Below are 16053 nucleotides of genomic sequence, written 5' to 3' on the forward strand. Positions count from 1 at the left end.
ATTAAACCAGTATCGTTATATCAGTAATTTTATGTGTCCATTGTGTTGTTCAACTCCTAACTTATGTCCGTATGACATAGGTTAGGAGTTAACAGAAGGGCTTTTTCTACAAAGGGGCAGTATTATGTATTTTCCAGGCACATAGTGCCATTGTATAGCACAATCAAGTCAGTGTGCAACCTTCATTTGGTATAAAAATGTTGTATCAAAAATGACTAACACAAAATTTCACTTTGTAATTTGATGCCTTGACTAAACAAGCTGAGGCATTGGGCTGATATTTTCTCACCTTTAGGACCTTTAACCACTATATGTCCACAGAAGTGCCTCTGCCTTTGTAATTTTCAATCCACTAATTTTGAAAACTGAAGCTAATGTGCCGTTTACCACCTTGGAATTAATGTAAGCAAATAAATTACACTAGGTAATTTCTTTCTAATTTCTTTATACCTCTTTATTCCTTTCTTCAGCAACCTAACTGTGTGTTGCGTTCAATTTGGGAATTCTGGGTAATTAGTAAAATCATAAAAACATTCATTGATTCATGAAGTCTTTACTGGATATGCTTTGTTTTACCATGTTTTCTGCTGGATGTAAACTATCAATCATTTGTGCCTCAAATGGCTCAGACCCAGGTAACATCCAACTCGACTCTTTTGCGGTTTCATCAGTTTGATACTGAAGTCGATGAATTTGTTAGTAGAGTCTGAATGGAGTGCACACTTCTCCAATTACACACTACACATTTCTTTTTGCTTAAGCTGGTTTTGATTTTCCAGAATAACAAACAAACTCATAGAGCATTTAGAGGAGCTTGAGTTTCATCTGGCAGTCAGGTGAGTTTGCCCTCAGACGTGTCTGTCAGGCTCTCCTGCAGTAGCTGCTTCAGCAGTTCCTGCAGCGTGTGTGCAGTAACCAGAGTGTGTCTGGTGTTTGGATGACACAGCTATCACTGTGACTGTTGTGTTGTTTCCATTATTGCTGTGACACTCTGCTCTCTGATGCTCTCTGACACTGACTTCACACACCTTGTTTTTTTTTTTGTTCATACTGCAAATTCAGCCAAACATTTTTAGATAAGGAAACTTTAAAATGAGTAATGTCAGATAAGTGACTACAGAAGTGTCTTACAAAAATATTAACACCCCTTGAGCTTTTTCTTTTTTTGTTAGATAACAACAACATTTAATGTGGTTTATTGGGAATTTGTATGATAGATAAATAGGACATAATTGTGAGACAGGAAAATAATATATGGTTTTCAGATATGCTCCACCCTCTTTTAAACTAGTTTTAACTTGTTCTGATTGGATGTAGCTCCAATCAGATATTCAGTCAAAAAGATATGTGTACTTTTTTAAAGTTTTAAACAATGAATTTATTACAGAAATAACTTATTTTTTGATTAATCGTTAACTTGAATATGCAGACACTAAAGCCCATTTGCTAGTCAGGCCATTTTGGCAGTAATTCAGACCAAAACTGTTAAAAACATATAGCTATTGTAAGATTAGAAAAAAAAACTACTTTGTTTGTGTAGTAAAATAAACTGGTTTCAAATTACTGCAGAAACAATCAAAAATCTTTTGCTATCCAAGTCGTTTAATCCAAAAAACAGTCAGATCAGCCCTCCACTGATAAGTCAAACAGAAAGCACGGAGCTTTTTCACATGTTGATGTTAGAAGTATTTGTTCAGCTTCAAATGCATCATTTGCTACAAATGACCAATCATTCACTAAAGGTATGCTGTGTTCTTATTTAAGAGAAATTGAATTACTTGTTAATTTGCCTCTTTTAGTGTATTTCTAAAATTGCATGAAAAGACTCAGTTGAAAAATTTGCAGGATGTTCCGATTAATCGATTAATCATCAGAATAATTATTTCTAAAATGATGATCGGTTGCAGACCAGTACTGTTCCTGTGGTCTGTTCCGTCTCATTGTTGCTCTGGCTGGATGTTTAAGGTTGTTGTTCTGCTGGAAGGTGAACCTCTGAGTCTTTGCAGCCTGTAATAGGTTTTCCTGCAAGATTCCCATGTACTAGTCGTTACTTCTGTCTGTCACTGCATTAACTCTGCAGCTTCTCTGCACCCGAGGCGTAAAAACCAGGACAGAGGCTGTTGAATAGAAGAGTGCTCTATTACATAAAGAACAGATGGATTTATATTTCTAAACTTCACACAGAGTGACTGTGTTTGACAGCTAGGTGTCTTCTAAAGACATCTGCTTGGATTGGATTGATATGAAAAGTGTCTAGGGGCGTCAGAGTCAATGGGAGACGGTATAAATAATGCACTTTTCAGATGATCTGTAGAACGTGTCCAATGTTCCTTCCACTTTTATGCTGCGGTTTGTGATGGCCTGCTTTTACAGCTGTAGCGTGAGAAAATTGGAGGGTGCAAATATTTTTGGTCTCATAAAAGTTTTCCTGAAGTGTTAAAACTGAAGTTAAAGATGCAGTTTGTAATGTTCAGTAAAAAAAAAAAATAGAAAAGATTTTTACATATTTGTTTTACATATTTTCTCACTATGTCCTGACGGTAAAATATGAGAGAGATAATAAGTCCTACTGCCACCTGAGAAATACACCTCTTAGTCAGAAACAACCAGTCAGAGCGGGGAGGAGGGTCTCTTATTGGTGTCAATCATGCTTGTGTATGTGTAACGCTACAGTTAGCAGGCTAGTTATGATAGCCACAGATGACAGCAGATAAACAGTTTTCCTGGAATAGTAAGTTCTTTCTCCCCCACAAGATTAGAACCATTAGCAGCGACTACATGAGGATGATTGACAGCACTAAGTCCCTCCTCCTGGCTCTGATTGGTTATTTTTTGACTGGTAGTGATGTATTTCTACAGATAGCAGTAGTAGTAAAGTGAGGAGGAAAAGAAGCTTCATTTTTCACAGATTATCAGTCTCACGACATAGTGACAGTTTTAACACATATGTAAGATTGTGGGGGTTTTAAAATAAAATTTGCATAGTGCAGCTTTAACTTTCCTTCTGTTTATGAAGGAAATCCAAATTTCATGAAAAGCTAACTTTTTTTTACCATGTCTCTCTCTGCACAAGTCCTTGAGAGACTGTTAGAAAAAAAAAAAAACCTATTCCTATTTGATGCCGTGTGTTTTTCCTGCAGGCACTGGCAGGACCTCGGGTATCTAATCATCTACATCACCGGTCGGCCTGACATGCAGAAGCAGCGCGTCGTGTCTTGGCTCTCGCAGCACAATTTCCCGCACGGGATGATCTTCTTTTCTGAAGGGCTGGTTCACGATCCCCTGCGACAGAAGACCATCTTCCTTAAAAACCTCATACAGGAAGTGAGAATCACAGACTCGGTGTCTTTGCTGTTGCAGCTGAAATGCCAAACACATCCACAAGCTGATGATGATTGTTTTCATTTTCTGCCTTTGATTAGTGTCACATCAAGATAAACTCTGCTTATGGCTCCATGAAGGACATCTCTGTTTACAACATGTTGGGTCTAAGCCCCTCGCAGATTTACATTGTGGGCAGACCTTCAAAGAAGTACCAGAATCAATGCCAGGTAGCTGAAGGGTCGTTTGGCCTCCTAGTGGTGTTTCATTCCAGCAGTTCCACTCCAACGACTTCAATTTTCTCCCTGTTTTTTGCTCATTTACTTCCCCTCCCACCCATTTCCCCCTTCCTGTCTGTCGTTTCAGTTTCTGAGCGATGGTTACGCGGCCCACCTCTCCACACTGCAGTTTGGACACAGAGCGCGGCCCAAGAAGTCCCCGTCGGTCCGCATGGTGCTGAGGAAAGGCTCGTTCGGCCTCTCCGCCAAGCCCGACTTCCTGTGTAAGCGCACCCACCTGCGGAGGACGATGTCGGTCCAGCAGCCCGACCCGCCATGTGCGCCCAACCCCAAACCAGAACGAGCCCAGAGCCAGCCAGAGTCGGACAAGGACCACGGCGGGGGAGGGTCAGTGGGAGGCGGGGGAGTCGGGCAGGGTGCGTGGGGACGAGCCTCCATGCACCGCGGGGACACCACGCCCTGACACCCACACCGACATGGGAGGAGTTCAGGAGGAAAGAAGAAGAGAACTAATGGGTCTTGGTGTCCAGGGCCAAGGTGACATCTTGTTTTTTTATTTTCCTAAAGATGAATTCAAAGGATGATTTCACTTATTGCAATAGTGTCATCTCACAGTCCTTACTATATTGTTTCACTTGTTCATGAAAAAGAATTTGTTCGACAATAAGTTGTCCCAGAAGTTATTGAGATAAGCGATAATTTTGTTGAGGCCGCTCCAAAAGCAGAAAATGGCCTATAGTGCAGGGAATTGTGGGTAAACACGACTAACACAAACGGTCTGCAGAAGAAATGGCAAAAGAAATCCTACATCCACTAAAATCTGGCGCCACTCCATTTTGGTTTACATTTTGTAAAGAAGAAAGTTGTGCTCAGTGTCTTCTTCAGAGGTTTTCGTTTCCTTCAGTGGTTCTTAGTGCAGCGCCACCACAGGCGAGAGGTAGAACAGGATTTTTGAAGGATTTGTGTTCATTTGACAGTGCAGGATTCAGAAAACCTGATGCTGGAACAGAGGTACAACAATCCTAAACATACCTCCAGTCAGAGCAGCAGTGGAATAGTTTAGATCAAAGCATCGTGATGAGTTAACTTAGAATCTGCAGCAATGTGTTTGTAAATGCTAAATATCCAATTTGACTGGGCTTCAGCTATTTTTCCTCAGAAACTGAGGAGTTTTCAGGTTTTTTTAATTCGAAATCCATCAATCATTTTTTCCTGCTTAACATTTGTAACATTTGAAACCCCTCCCTGCTTTATAGCATAAAATCGTAGTAAAGCACAAACCGCAAGGGGTCTAAACAGTTTCAAGGCGCTGTAAATGTAAGTTTCATCATCAACACTAAAATATAATATTAAAATGAAGTTAGCAGACTCTTGGTGATTAATGAAGCTTTTATTTAATCTGATCCACTTTTGAGAATCCGAGGCTCTGACGTAAACGCAGATTGATTTTGCTCACTAGGGCTCAATTCCAGCAAAGTCAATAAATGTCTGTATTGATTAAATTATGTTCTGAGCTCTATCTGATATGCTACAGTGGCAGAGACCTCATTATTTTTTATATATGGACCACTGTATGAACACATACTCGCATACTGTACACATACTGTCGGGACATAAAATCAGACAAGAACAACAGGAGCGTGACATGAAATTTCAAGACAATTAGAATTTTTCCCTCAATATTTAATATTCCCGTGGCAACTAGAGGAACAGATGCTATTATTAGCTCCGGTTCCCAAGCAGAAAGCGAATGCAAATTTGTCCATGAGAATAAATATGCAAGTGCAACTGTGACATCTTCCAAATGGCTTAAACTCAAGCCATTTACAGATTTTTAAAAAGTGTTGTGAATATGCAAGCATGGCTGCTATATGTGTGCGCGTGTGTGTGTGTGTGTGTATGGCAAAGAGCCTCTGGACATACAGCAGGGAAAATAAGTATCGAGGATGTCAATATTTTTTCCAGTGAATACATTTTTAATGCGTGAAATTCACACCAGATGTCAGTAGCAGCTCAACTCATCCACACATACAAGTAGATCCAAACTAAACATTAATAACAGCTGGTTTAGTTCTAGTGTCACATGACAGACACTCCTCAGACTTAGTCAAATATTTAAAATGATTTTTCTAATTGACAGTGCACAGAAAAATCATTTTAAATGTTTGACCAAGTCTTAGGAGTGTGTGTCATGTGACACTTCCATATCGTTATCATGTTTCATTACATTCAAATTCAAAAATACTTTATTGATTCAAAAGGGAAATTAAATGTTTTTGTATCTCGTATTAATTCAAATTCTTCACGTGTCAAACTCAAGGTCTTGGGGCCAAATTTGGCCCGTCGTAGCTCCAAATTACATCAATAACTCCCTCTAGTTTTTCACAAATCTGCAAAATTTACACAAAAATCAACAGATCCCTTCTTTCAGATTTTACCAACATTTTTTCTCAAAATTGGCCAAAAACACTGGATTTAAGTGATTTCTGCCTCAGCCTCACTTGATGTCAAGTCATAGTCTGTGACCAATACAGCGATTTATAAAATGTAACATTTAACATCATACATTAGCACAAATATCATAAAAATTCATTCCAAATATTTCTAAATTAGTAGCTCAAAATCTGTGATTTTGACTGCAAAAGATGTTCAATATAACACTTACTAAATGCTAAAACAGCTATTTATTGATATTTTAGCAATTTAATAGGTTTTATCAATACATTCTGGCACAACCGGCCCTTTAAGAACAATCAGATTTTTGATTTGGCCCAAAATGAAAATGAGTTTGTTTTAATAAATGCAGCCATCATTTTTTTCACTTTAGTGGAATATTGACAAAGTTTTACAAACATTTGTAATGGAAACGCAGCTACTGATCTTTGGTTTGGAAAATTGAGTCAAACTTTGAATTTGAACACCCAGGATACCTCTTACAGCAATATGTTTCTTTATAATTCCACTTTATCTAACAAAGTTTATGGTCTAACTTTATTACTTTAGGTTGTTAACATCTTAATTTCTGAATTTTATATCACTTGGTACAACAGACTCATATTTACCGACAAAAACGTTCATACTTTTCCCCCTACTGTATTTATCCATTTAGATTTAAAAACTATGTTCAAGCGGTTTCTTGAATTCTTAACATGTTTTCTTACTTTGCAGAGTCTGCTGTACACTTCTGTCTGCTGTACATTGGAGTTTGCTGGCAGTCCTTACAGCGAAGCTTTACCTCCTGCTTGGCCCTCTACACTTTTTCCACCCGATGGATTTCGTTTCGTGATATTCTTTGTAGATAAGTTCAGTCTTCTGAATTTAAAACAGTTGCAAAGTTGTTTTCTTTTGGCAAATAATTGTTCTGAGCTCAAATGCTATCTAAATGTAAAATTTGACCAATGTGGTTATGACTATGAATTTCCTCGCATCTTGTATTTATTGCACACCGACGCCGAAGAGCGTTAAACCTGGGATGAAAGCGGTGGACTTTTCTCCAGAATATGGAACGTTGCTCGCCGTTTTGGTTCTGTTCACTACAGCAAGTTGATCGCCTTGGCCGACTCCACCCAGCACAGAGCCCCTCTGCCGATGTAAATACCCAACACACACACACCCCCATGCTTGGGCCTCTGGACACAGGAGTACTGTGACATTTTGGCTTAATCTCTACATGAGTTCTGCAGCCTGCGGTGCTCCATGTATCCAATCTCTGCCTCCGTTTTTCTTTTTGTTTTTTTGTTTTTTTTACTCCCGCTTGCATGTGGCCTCACATCACGGTAGTGATGTGAGGCCTCCCTTCAACCAGTACGGCGGATCGCGCATTACGACGGCCGACCGCAGCGCCTGGTCTGGAGTCTTCGAAGAGAGACGTGGCACGTACAGTTCCGCTCCCGCCGAGGTCACTTTTGTTTTTCTGGGGGGTTTTGCACTAAACAGCCGTATTCTGCACAGTCGCTGCTTGGTGGTTGAAAGAATATATGTTCTGAATATTGTCTAAAAATGTTTACAGGTTATCAAGCGGTAGTGACAAGTGATGAGAGCCGCTTTTCTGACTGTAACTAGCTTTATTAGCAGCTTTAGTTCATTCGCTTGTTCGACGGCGTTAGCTAGCTAAGCCCGCGGACTTTGTTCCACTTAAAAATCGCCCGGGACGCGCCCGCGTTTATTTATTACTGCTGCACTGAAAACTCGAGTATTTATGCTGAAATTCGACAGTCTTGTGCACTTGAAGTTTTATGTGGTTATGTTTGGAAAAATCTGTGCATATTTTTCTATCAGGAAATACTGTAAATAGAGATATTTTCAATGTATGTTTTTAGATCTGTGTGGAACTGTTCACTCTTTTCATTTTAGCCTTAAATTGTTTACTTATTTTGTGGAGCGTTCGTTTCTACCATCAGTCCTGGCATAAAGTGCATTAATGTTGACGTTTGACAGGTTTTACATGCTGTGGTAGTGTGTGTGTGAGTGTGTGTTGGTGAATATTCAGAGAGTGTAAATGTCTCTGCAGAGGAATCGGAGGAGGACGAAGAAACTGATGAGGATCTATCTGCATGTTCTTTTTGCAGCTCCACTGCCAGTTTTTTAAGAACAGCGCATGGATTTTTGTGGCCCTGAAAAGAAGCAGTAGGGTACAGGAGGATTTCTCAACTGAGTCTTTTATACCTGCTATGAAAGGAGAGGGGATTATGCGGTCTTATGTTGTCTTGTTTTAAATAAAATTCTGTGCAACAAATGATTTGTGCAATCCAGAAGGGAGGATTATCGTGCAAATCTTTTTCTCTTCCTGTAGCCTGCATAAAGTTTGACTTTTGGGTTATGGCTTTGTATGTATGACTGAGTGTAGTGCTGCCTCTGAAATAACACTGCACCAGTTATTTATTGATAAACGTATGCTATTGTAAGAAAAAAAAAAAAGCAACAACTTTAAAATGTATGTTTTTGTTTTTGATGTACAGTTCCAGTGAGAAGTTTACGATATTCCACCTCGTAGTGATGCATATTAACCATACTTTTTTCAGCATGGAATGATGATACAACAAACGACTTCAGCGATTTTAAAAACAAGAAATGCCTGAATTGTGGATTTTTTTTTATGCATAGGCACAGAGTTAAAGAAAACAGCCTCAAATACGGTTGATACTTAAATACACACTATCTTTTCTTCCTCGCTTTCTGACATTAAATCAAAGAAAACTTTCTGTTTAAACTCAGTATTACCAAAATTATTCATTTGAATCCCATCACAAAGTTTTTTGAAGCAAAATTTAATCCCTGGTGGACCAAGAGTAGGAGTTTTTTTTGTCCATCGCTGCTGTTTCCAATCATTTCTGCATCAGACGTACCAGAAACACACAAATGCAAAGGTTCTGGCTGGAAACAAAAATTTTAACATGTTAAAATGGGTGTAATTAATTAACCAAAATGTGTTAGTCCCGAACATAGTGTTCAGTGAAGTTGTTTGTTGTATAATCCCTGCTCCCCCCAAAAAAGAAAAGGTGTGAATGCTTTGTTGTTAACAGTAGATTCTCACCTATAATGAATGTATGTAAATGTCTGACCAGAACTGTACATGTTGTTACCGAAGCAGCCAAATGAACATTCCCATTATTAACAGACAAATAGATCCTGTGCAACCTGTGATGCATATTTTAAAACTTTTATGCTATGAAATATTTTAAAATTACAGTTATTAAATGGCAAATAACAATCTAATAGTTATTTGTAGCATAAATGTTCATTATTCAGTATTCTTTAGTGTTAGTGGTACTGCTGAGCAAACACAATTTCACAAAATTCTTGGAAAACCAGGGATTAAAACCAGTAAGATGAACATCTTAATTAGAACTTGTATTTATTACAAGTGAGTGAGTCTTAAAATGAAAAAATATATATATCTTTCCGTTACAAGGGCATTACTGTGATGTTACCTCTTAGTTTCACCTCAAACTTATTTAATTTGCAAACATATATATTTACTTCCTACAGTACAGATACAAATCTCATAGAACTACAGATAATGTCAAGTAATATTATCGAGCACATATCAAATAAAGGATGTTGTCAACTTATTCACACCTCATGACTTAACTATTGGTGATTTGCCATTTATTAACGACACATGACGTGAGCTTTACTGTGATCTAATCTTTGAATCCGTGTTAAAACAAAAAAGTAGAATTCCTCAAATCTACAAAATTATTTTTTGTACACATCTCCTGTTACGATGAACATGTGGTTGTGTTTCTCGGGCTCGGTCCATCTTTCACATAATTAAAGATATTTCATAGATGAAAGAGAGTGTTGTGGATTGATTTCATCTCTGTGCCGTTTCACAAATCCTAAGCAGGACTTCTGCTCTTCTACGGAGCCAGATCAATACATTAGATGAATAACCGGAGCAATATTCTGCAGATGTTTGACTCTCTTCCTAACAGAGTTCAGACTGATACTCTTGGTAAATCAGAACATGACCACTATAGACTGAACACTGAAGGACTGAAGCACACCGAGCGTGGCCACTAAACTTTGATTCACTGACTTTCTTTGTTTTTTTACAGTTACAGATTGAGTTGAAGGCTTTCAGGGTCGCGAATGGTCCTTCAAATCAACTGTTCTAAAAGAACCGTTCAGATCTATTTGAGGCTGCACTGACTCAGGGACTTTAGAGCGCAGGTCTCCAACCCCAGTCTCTTCTCCAACAAACCTCAATCAAATGGCTCAATTTCCTCTACAGCCGTGGTTCAGCTCTGCAGAGGCTTGGGAGCGAGGTATTCATTTGATTGTTTGAGAAGAATTGCACCTAAAGGTTTCCAGGATACTGGCTCTTGAGGATCACCGCTTCAGAGGAAGTTACGCAGAAATTCAGACAATTCATGTTTAGATGGTGGAAGGAGACTCAGATTCTGTAATACAAAAAACAAATGCATATAATTAATGTTGGAGGAATTTTTAATGTTCCTCACTTTACTCGTTTACACTTGCTGTGCATTACCAAATAATTCAGCATACAAATAATTGATTAAAAGGGGCAGTAATATGTGTTTTCTAGTCACGTAATTTTAAAGCACAGTCAAGTAAATATGTTGCCTTTGGTTGTTATAAAAATGATATGTATATTAATTACGACTTAAATATTCAATGGTTTATGTTAATCTATCACATAAACCCCAGTTGAATACGTTGAAAGTTGTGATTATAATCAATAAAGTTTATTTGTACAGCACATTTCAGTAACAAGACAGTTCCAGATGCTTCACATCACAAAAAAATACAAAAAGTCGTAGAACATGTTCTGACAACGTGAAAAATCTAAAGATATACCCGTACATTTGCAAGGCTCTGAAAAACTTTTTGAATCAAACACTAAAAGAAGCACGGCGAGCCTCTACAAGCCTCACCAGGCCTTTCATCCTCACATTCAGCCGATCACCCAGACAGAACATTCACAAGTCTGGCTTCTGTTGACGCAGAGCCAGCGAGGAAACAGAAGGACAAAACACATAAAGCATCTGCTCATTATTCAGCTGACATTTTAGGCCAAATCGAGTTTTTAAAAAGGACATGTTGGGCTTTTATAGGGTTTTCTCTCTTATTCTGAGTGTTTATAGTTCATTTGGTTTCACTAAATAGGCATAAAGCTCGACATAAAATGGAGCAATTCTATGCTACAATGCCAAAGAAGAGGCTAATAAAACATTTAATTTAGCTAGGGTCCCTTCTGATGACTACGGTGCACACAAACATATTACTTACAGTTTGGCTAGATACATATAGTAATGCTTTTAGTCTAAAATATTTAGAACATAATGTTTTATTACTCTGTATTATGTATTTTCCAGGCACATAGTGCCATTTTGTAGCACAATAATGTAACTGTTATCTTCACTTGTTATAAGAAATGCTACATATTTATCAGATATCACTTGAAAGACAATTTAATTAGCATTTTAACACCTTGAAATCGGACCTCTGTCTCTTTAAGAAACCCCTGCTCTTTCTGAAACTCCGCCTTCAGGAAGTCATCACAACATGGCTCCTCTATTAACTCTTTAACAACATTTTTACCAGAGTTTCGGTGAGAAGTAGCTTAGCTGCTGTGTGCAGTTCCACTAGGTGTTTGCTAATTGCTATGGGCTAGTCTGAAGGAGCTGAGTGGGGGAGTCTGCTGCTCAGTGCAACACTCTGAAAAGCGAAGTTAAAGGCTTAACAGAGGAGCATTATCAGAAAGATCAGAAGTTTCTTAAAAAGACAGAGGCCCGATTTCAAGGCATGAAATTACAAAGTCAAATTTATTTTATGTTTGAATTATACAGCAGTTTTATAACAACTGAAGAAAACACAGTTACTTGGTTGTGCTATAGAAATGACACTATTTGCCTGGAAAATACTTTAATGTGTTAGTTACTTAGTTTCCTCAATAAACATATTTATGTGTCTATTGACATGAAACTTCCTAGGTTTTAGAATTAACCCTAGAAATCAACAAGAAATCAAAACGAGAGTCCCTTAATCTGGTTCTGTGTAGCAGAGTGGAAATTTATTAAAGCTTTTATAGAAAATGCTTTTTTTTTGTAAATACAACTTCAAGATGTCTCTTGATTGTATGAATGAGTTCAATTTAGTTAAAGATGTTAGATTATTAAAACAGTAATTGGAAAAGAATTTCAGATGAACACATTATTCTCAATCACACGTTCTAAATCTATAATTATTCGCTCAAACTCGTCCTCTGATATCAGTGAAAAATCGGATTCATAAAACTGGCTGCAGAAGTTTACTTCCGGGGGGAAAAAAGAGAGAAAAGTCAGAAGATTGAATTTTTGGAAGCAATTATCCAGAATGGCCTCAGGAAGAGCGGGTCAGCATATTACAGCTCATGGTGGCATCAGATGTGACAGGCCATGTCCCCTCAATGCACAGCTCACATCTTACACTGAGCAAAGTCCAAAGTCATCAATATTTAACTCGGCTTAATTGTCACTGTGCCATAGCGGGCTACTGACAGTTCATCCAGTTCTCTTTTTTTGTGTGAAATATGTATGTTTTACATATAATATGTGTTTTAACCTGTCTGTCACTAGAGGACCCAAATTTGGGTCCTCTAGTGACAGAGGTGTCAAACTCCAGTCCTCAAGGGCCGCTGTCCTGCAACTTTTAGATGTGCCTCTGCTGCACCACACCTGAAAAGAATAATTAGGTCATTAGCAAGGCTCAGGAGAACCGATCTACACAGGGAGGAGGTAATTAAGCCATTTCATTCCACTGTTTTTTACCTGTGGCACATCTGAACACTGCAGGACAGCGGCCCTTGAGGACTGGAGTTTGACACCCCTGTCATTGTGAATGACAACCTGAGACCAACAGGTTAAAATGGCTAGTATGCATTTCCAATCAAAGTTGGTACAGTTTCAATGTTTTCAGTATTTCAGGCAGACCTGTCAGCCAATCTGGTAGCTCATTAACGCCCCCTGTGTTTAACCTGCTGGATTCTGAAAGATGACATGAAAGAGAATATTTAACTGAGCCCAAGACGTCAATGGAGTCTCCTCAGATTATAACTTATTTAAATTCAAGAGTCAGCTCAGTTTGCCAAAGTCTGCAAAAATGCCTTCTACTTTTCAAACCCATGAGTCGTGAACTGGGCAACTACACACCTTATTGCTATAGATTTATATTTAAAGGGGCAGTATTATGTACATTTTACTTATTTGAGCTTCACATCATGTTGCAATGTTACTCCTTCATCAGTAACACACCTGGAGTGTTGCTTTGATTCTTTCGTGCATGTTTGAGAAATCCTTTAGTCTCCTGTGGCAACCATTCAACTGTGTATAACGCCAGGTGGACCTAGCCCCACCTTCAACGCACAGCTCCTCCTCCGTGTTGCAGTTTCCAAGCTACAGAGCTTTTCCCTCACAGAGCAGCCCTCCCCCTGCGACTCCTCTACTCAGCTCCTTTAGACTAGCCGGCAGCAATTGGGAAACACCTGGTGGAACTGAGCATCTGCACTGCTGGTAAAAACGTTGTTAAAGGGTTAATAGAAGAGCTATGTTGTAGTTTCCTGAAGGCGGCGTTTCAGAAAGAGAAGTTTCTTAAAGAGACAGAGGCCCAATTTCAAGGTGTTAAATCACAAGGTCAGATTTCTTTTAAGTCATATTTGACATAAATAGCATTTTTTAACAAATGAAGTTAACACATAATACCGCCCCTTTCAACATCAAGAACTACTTTTTAAATATTTTGTATTTTATTTTTAGATTGACTTATCAATAATTTACATAAGAAATTAAGACTGAAATCTGTTTATCAATATATTTGTTCTTGCAGAGTTAAGCAGCAGGTCTATATTATTTCAGCAAAAGAGAAAAAAAATCATTTAGAGCTAATTTTCCATTGTCTTGTGAAAATGGATGAATAATAACCATCTTTTCTTTACAAAAATATGTGTGACAGGAAGCGTTCAGTGTGAAGTCAGTTCTCTGTTTGCAGAGATAAAAGCGGCAAAGATTTCGTACTTATTCCTCGAAACATAACACCTCCATGTACTGGTGGGCTTCACTAAAAGCTCCTTTATTGATGTTTTTTTTTTTTCAGTGCGAAGACAAAATGCAAAACTGTGTGCTACAAAATAAATATATATTGGCAAAAATAAAACAGACTGCTGGTGTTCTGGTGACAGCTTTAGTTTGTGTTTACATGTTAATGTTTATGAGTCATGTAAACAAAAGCACTTCTGCGTTTATCATTGTTAGATTTTTAGGAACAGGCAGACAGAGGCAGCCAGTTAATGTTTGGCAAACTTGGAAGATTTTTTTTCTAACCATAGAAATTGATAATTAGAGCTTTCCAGACGTCTGACAGAAGAATGAAACCAAGATAAACACCCAATGAACATGATGAATGTTAGATGTTTTTATTATTATTTAAAAGTGAGGAAAAACACTGAATTTATCCCATATGCTTTTTCTGAAGTCAAAAATTACACGTACAGAGGTGGAAGTAGACAGGTGGAGATGCAGCAACGGTTTATGTAAACAATCATCAGTCAGAATGATGAACCCATTATAAAACATCTCAAACAGGCTTATGTTTAACAGCAAGGTGTAGACTGTAAATACATAAGTTGTGTTAACTGGGATGGGTCACACATCAGCTTTTAAAGACGCCTGCCAAAATATACGGAGCCATTTAATGATAAAACTCAATGTCTGAGCCTGGCTTAGGAAGTAAAACATGAGAAATTGGTTGACAGAAGCGGCATAATTTGATTGACAAACATCTTGTCAGTCAAATGTTGATTATGATGCTTTTTAATTACACTGCGCCGTAATGTAACCTGTCTATATATTTTTTACATGTTACAATCACAAACTTCTATTTGTTTTGTTGAGATTTGATGTAACAAATTAACAATCAGAGAAAGAAAATGATGGAAAGTTTAATAAATGAAGAAATCTAAAAATGTGGCATGTGTTTGTATTTAGCCTCATCTAAATGAAATCCAGTGCGAACAAAGGGTTTTAATGTCTTAGATTGCCCCAGAAAACCTGAGTTATAGATTTATAAAACTGCCATTCATTATCAAGCTAATTTGAATTGGCTTGAGCTACTTTCCAAACAAGAATTGGCAAAAATCCTTCAAACACCACTTTATTGTCTATGGACATTGTGTTGCTCTATCAAACATCCTAATCAGATTTGTTAAACTTGTGGTTGTAGGGTGACAAAATGTGTAAAGAAAAATAACACAAAGGCGACAGTCTAATGTATATAAACTTCACTTTCTTTATATTGAAACGTCAAAACTGACATTCTGTAATTCAAACATAGCTTACATATCTATAAAAATCCACTAATTATAAGTGAAATTCCTCCTTTGGTATTGAAAGCACAGATCTTAGAGAGCTTTCAAGAACAGCATGTCTCTTAAAGTTATGTTATTCATTTAGTCTTCAAGTAATGAAAGTAAAGGTTTGCTTCTCCCATAATACGGTGAAGGAGCTGGAAGGTCAAAAAGGCAAGAATGTTAATACAGAGAAGAGGCAGGGATGTCGAGAGACAGGTAGAGATATGATGTATGATAGGATGTCTACACACACACACACACGCGCACACACACACACACACACACTGAGGTAATGCAGTTAGAAGAAATAATAAGTGACAGATACAAATCAGTGGGAAGGCATCTTATTGTAGCAGCTGGATTGAGTTGGCAAACACAAAGCCTGGGGGTCTCTGTGTTGTCACACTGACGGGAGATCGGTCTGCCTGAAACTAAGACTGAAAACCTGAACATAGAGATGAAAAAATTATCACATTTTGGTCTTTGTTTTTCATTTTTATTACAGTCATGTTTAAGATTGAATGGTCTTATATGACTGGATCAATGAACAGATGTTTTTTTTTTTTTTTTTTTCCAGATCAGAACTATGGGGGGGGTGGGGGGGGGGTTGCCTTTACAGGTTGGCAAAAAATGTTATTTTTTTTT

At 37.9% G+C, this 16053-nt stretch overlaps 1 protein-coding gene across 1 annotated transcript in view; it reads left to right on the forward strand.

The window, feature by feature from the left end:
• The window catches only part of pitpnm3 (PITPNM family member 3), a 58673-nt gene extending 48946 nt beyond the window's left edge, over positions 1-9727 (forward strand). Inside the window, exons 15-18 of the mRNA XM_015051775.1 lie at positions 3141-3324; positions 3423-3551; positions 3688-4097; positions 6729-9727. Coding sequence (XP_014907261.1) covers positions 3141-3324; positions 3423-3551; positions 3688-4023 — 649 coding nt within the window. The 3' untranslated portion in view covers positions 4024-4097; positions 6729-9727. The remainder of the gene's footprint in view (positions 1-3140; positions 3325-3422; positions 3552-3687; positions 4098-6728) is intronic.
• The last annotated feature ends 6326 nt before the right edge of the window (positions 9728-16053 follow it).

The sequence above is a fragment of the Poecilia latipinna genome, unplaced genomic scaffold (genome assembly GCF_001443285.1).
Source record: "Poecilia latipinna isolate Pla-1442-1.1 unplaced genomic scaffold, P_latipinna-1.0 Scaffold1065, whole genome shotgun sequence".
NCBI lineage: Eukaryota > Metazoa > Chordata > Actinopteri > Cyprinodontiformes > Poeciliidae > Poecilia > Poecilia latipinna.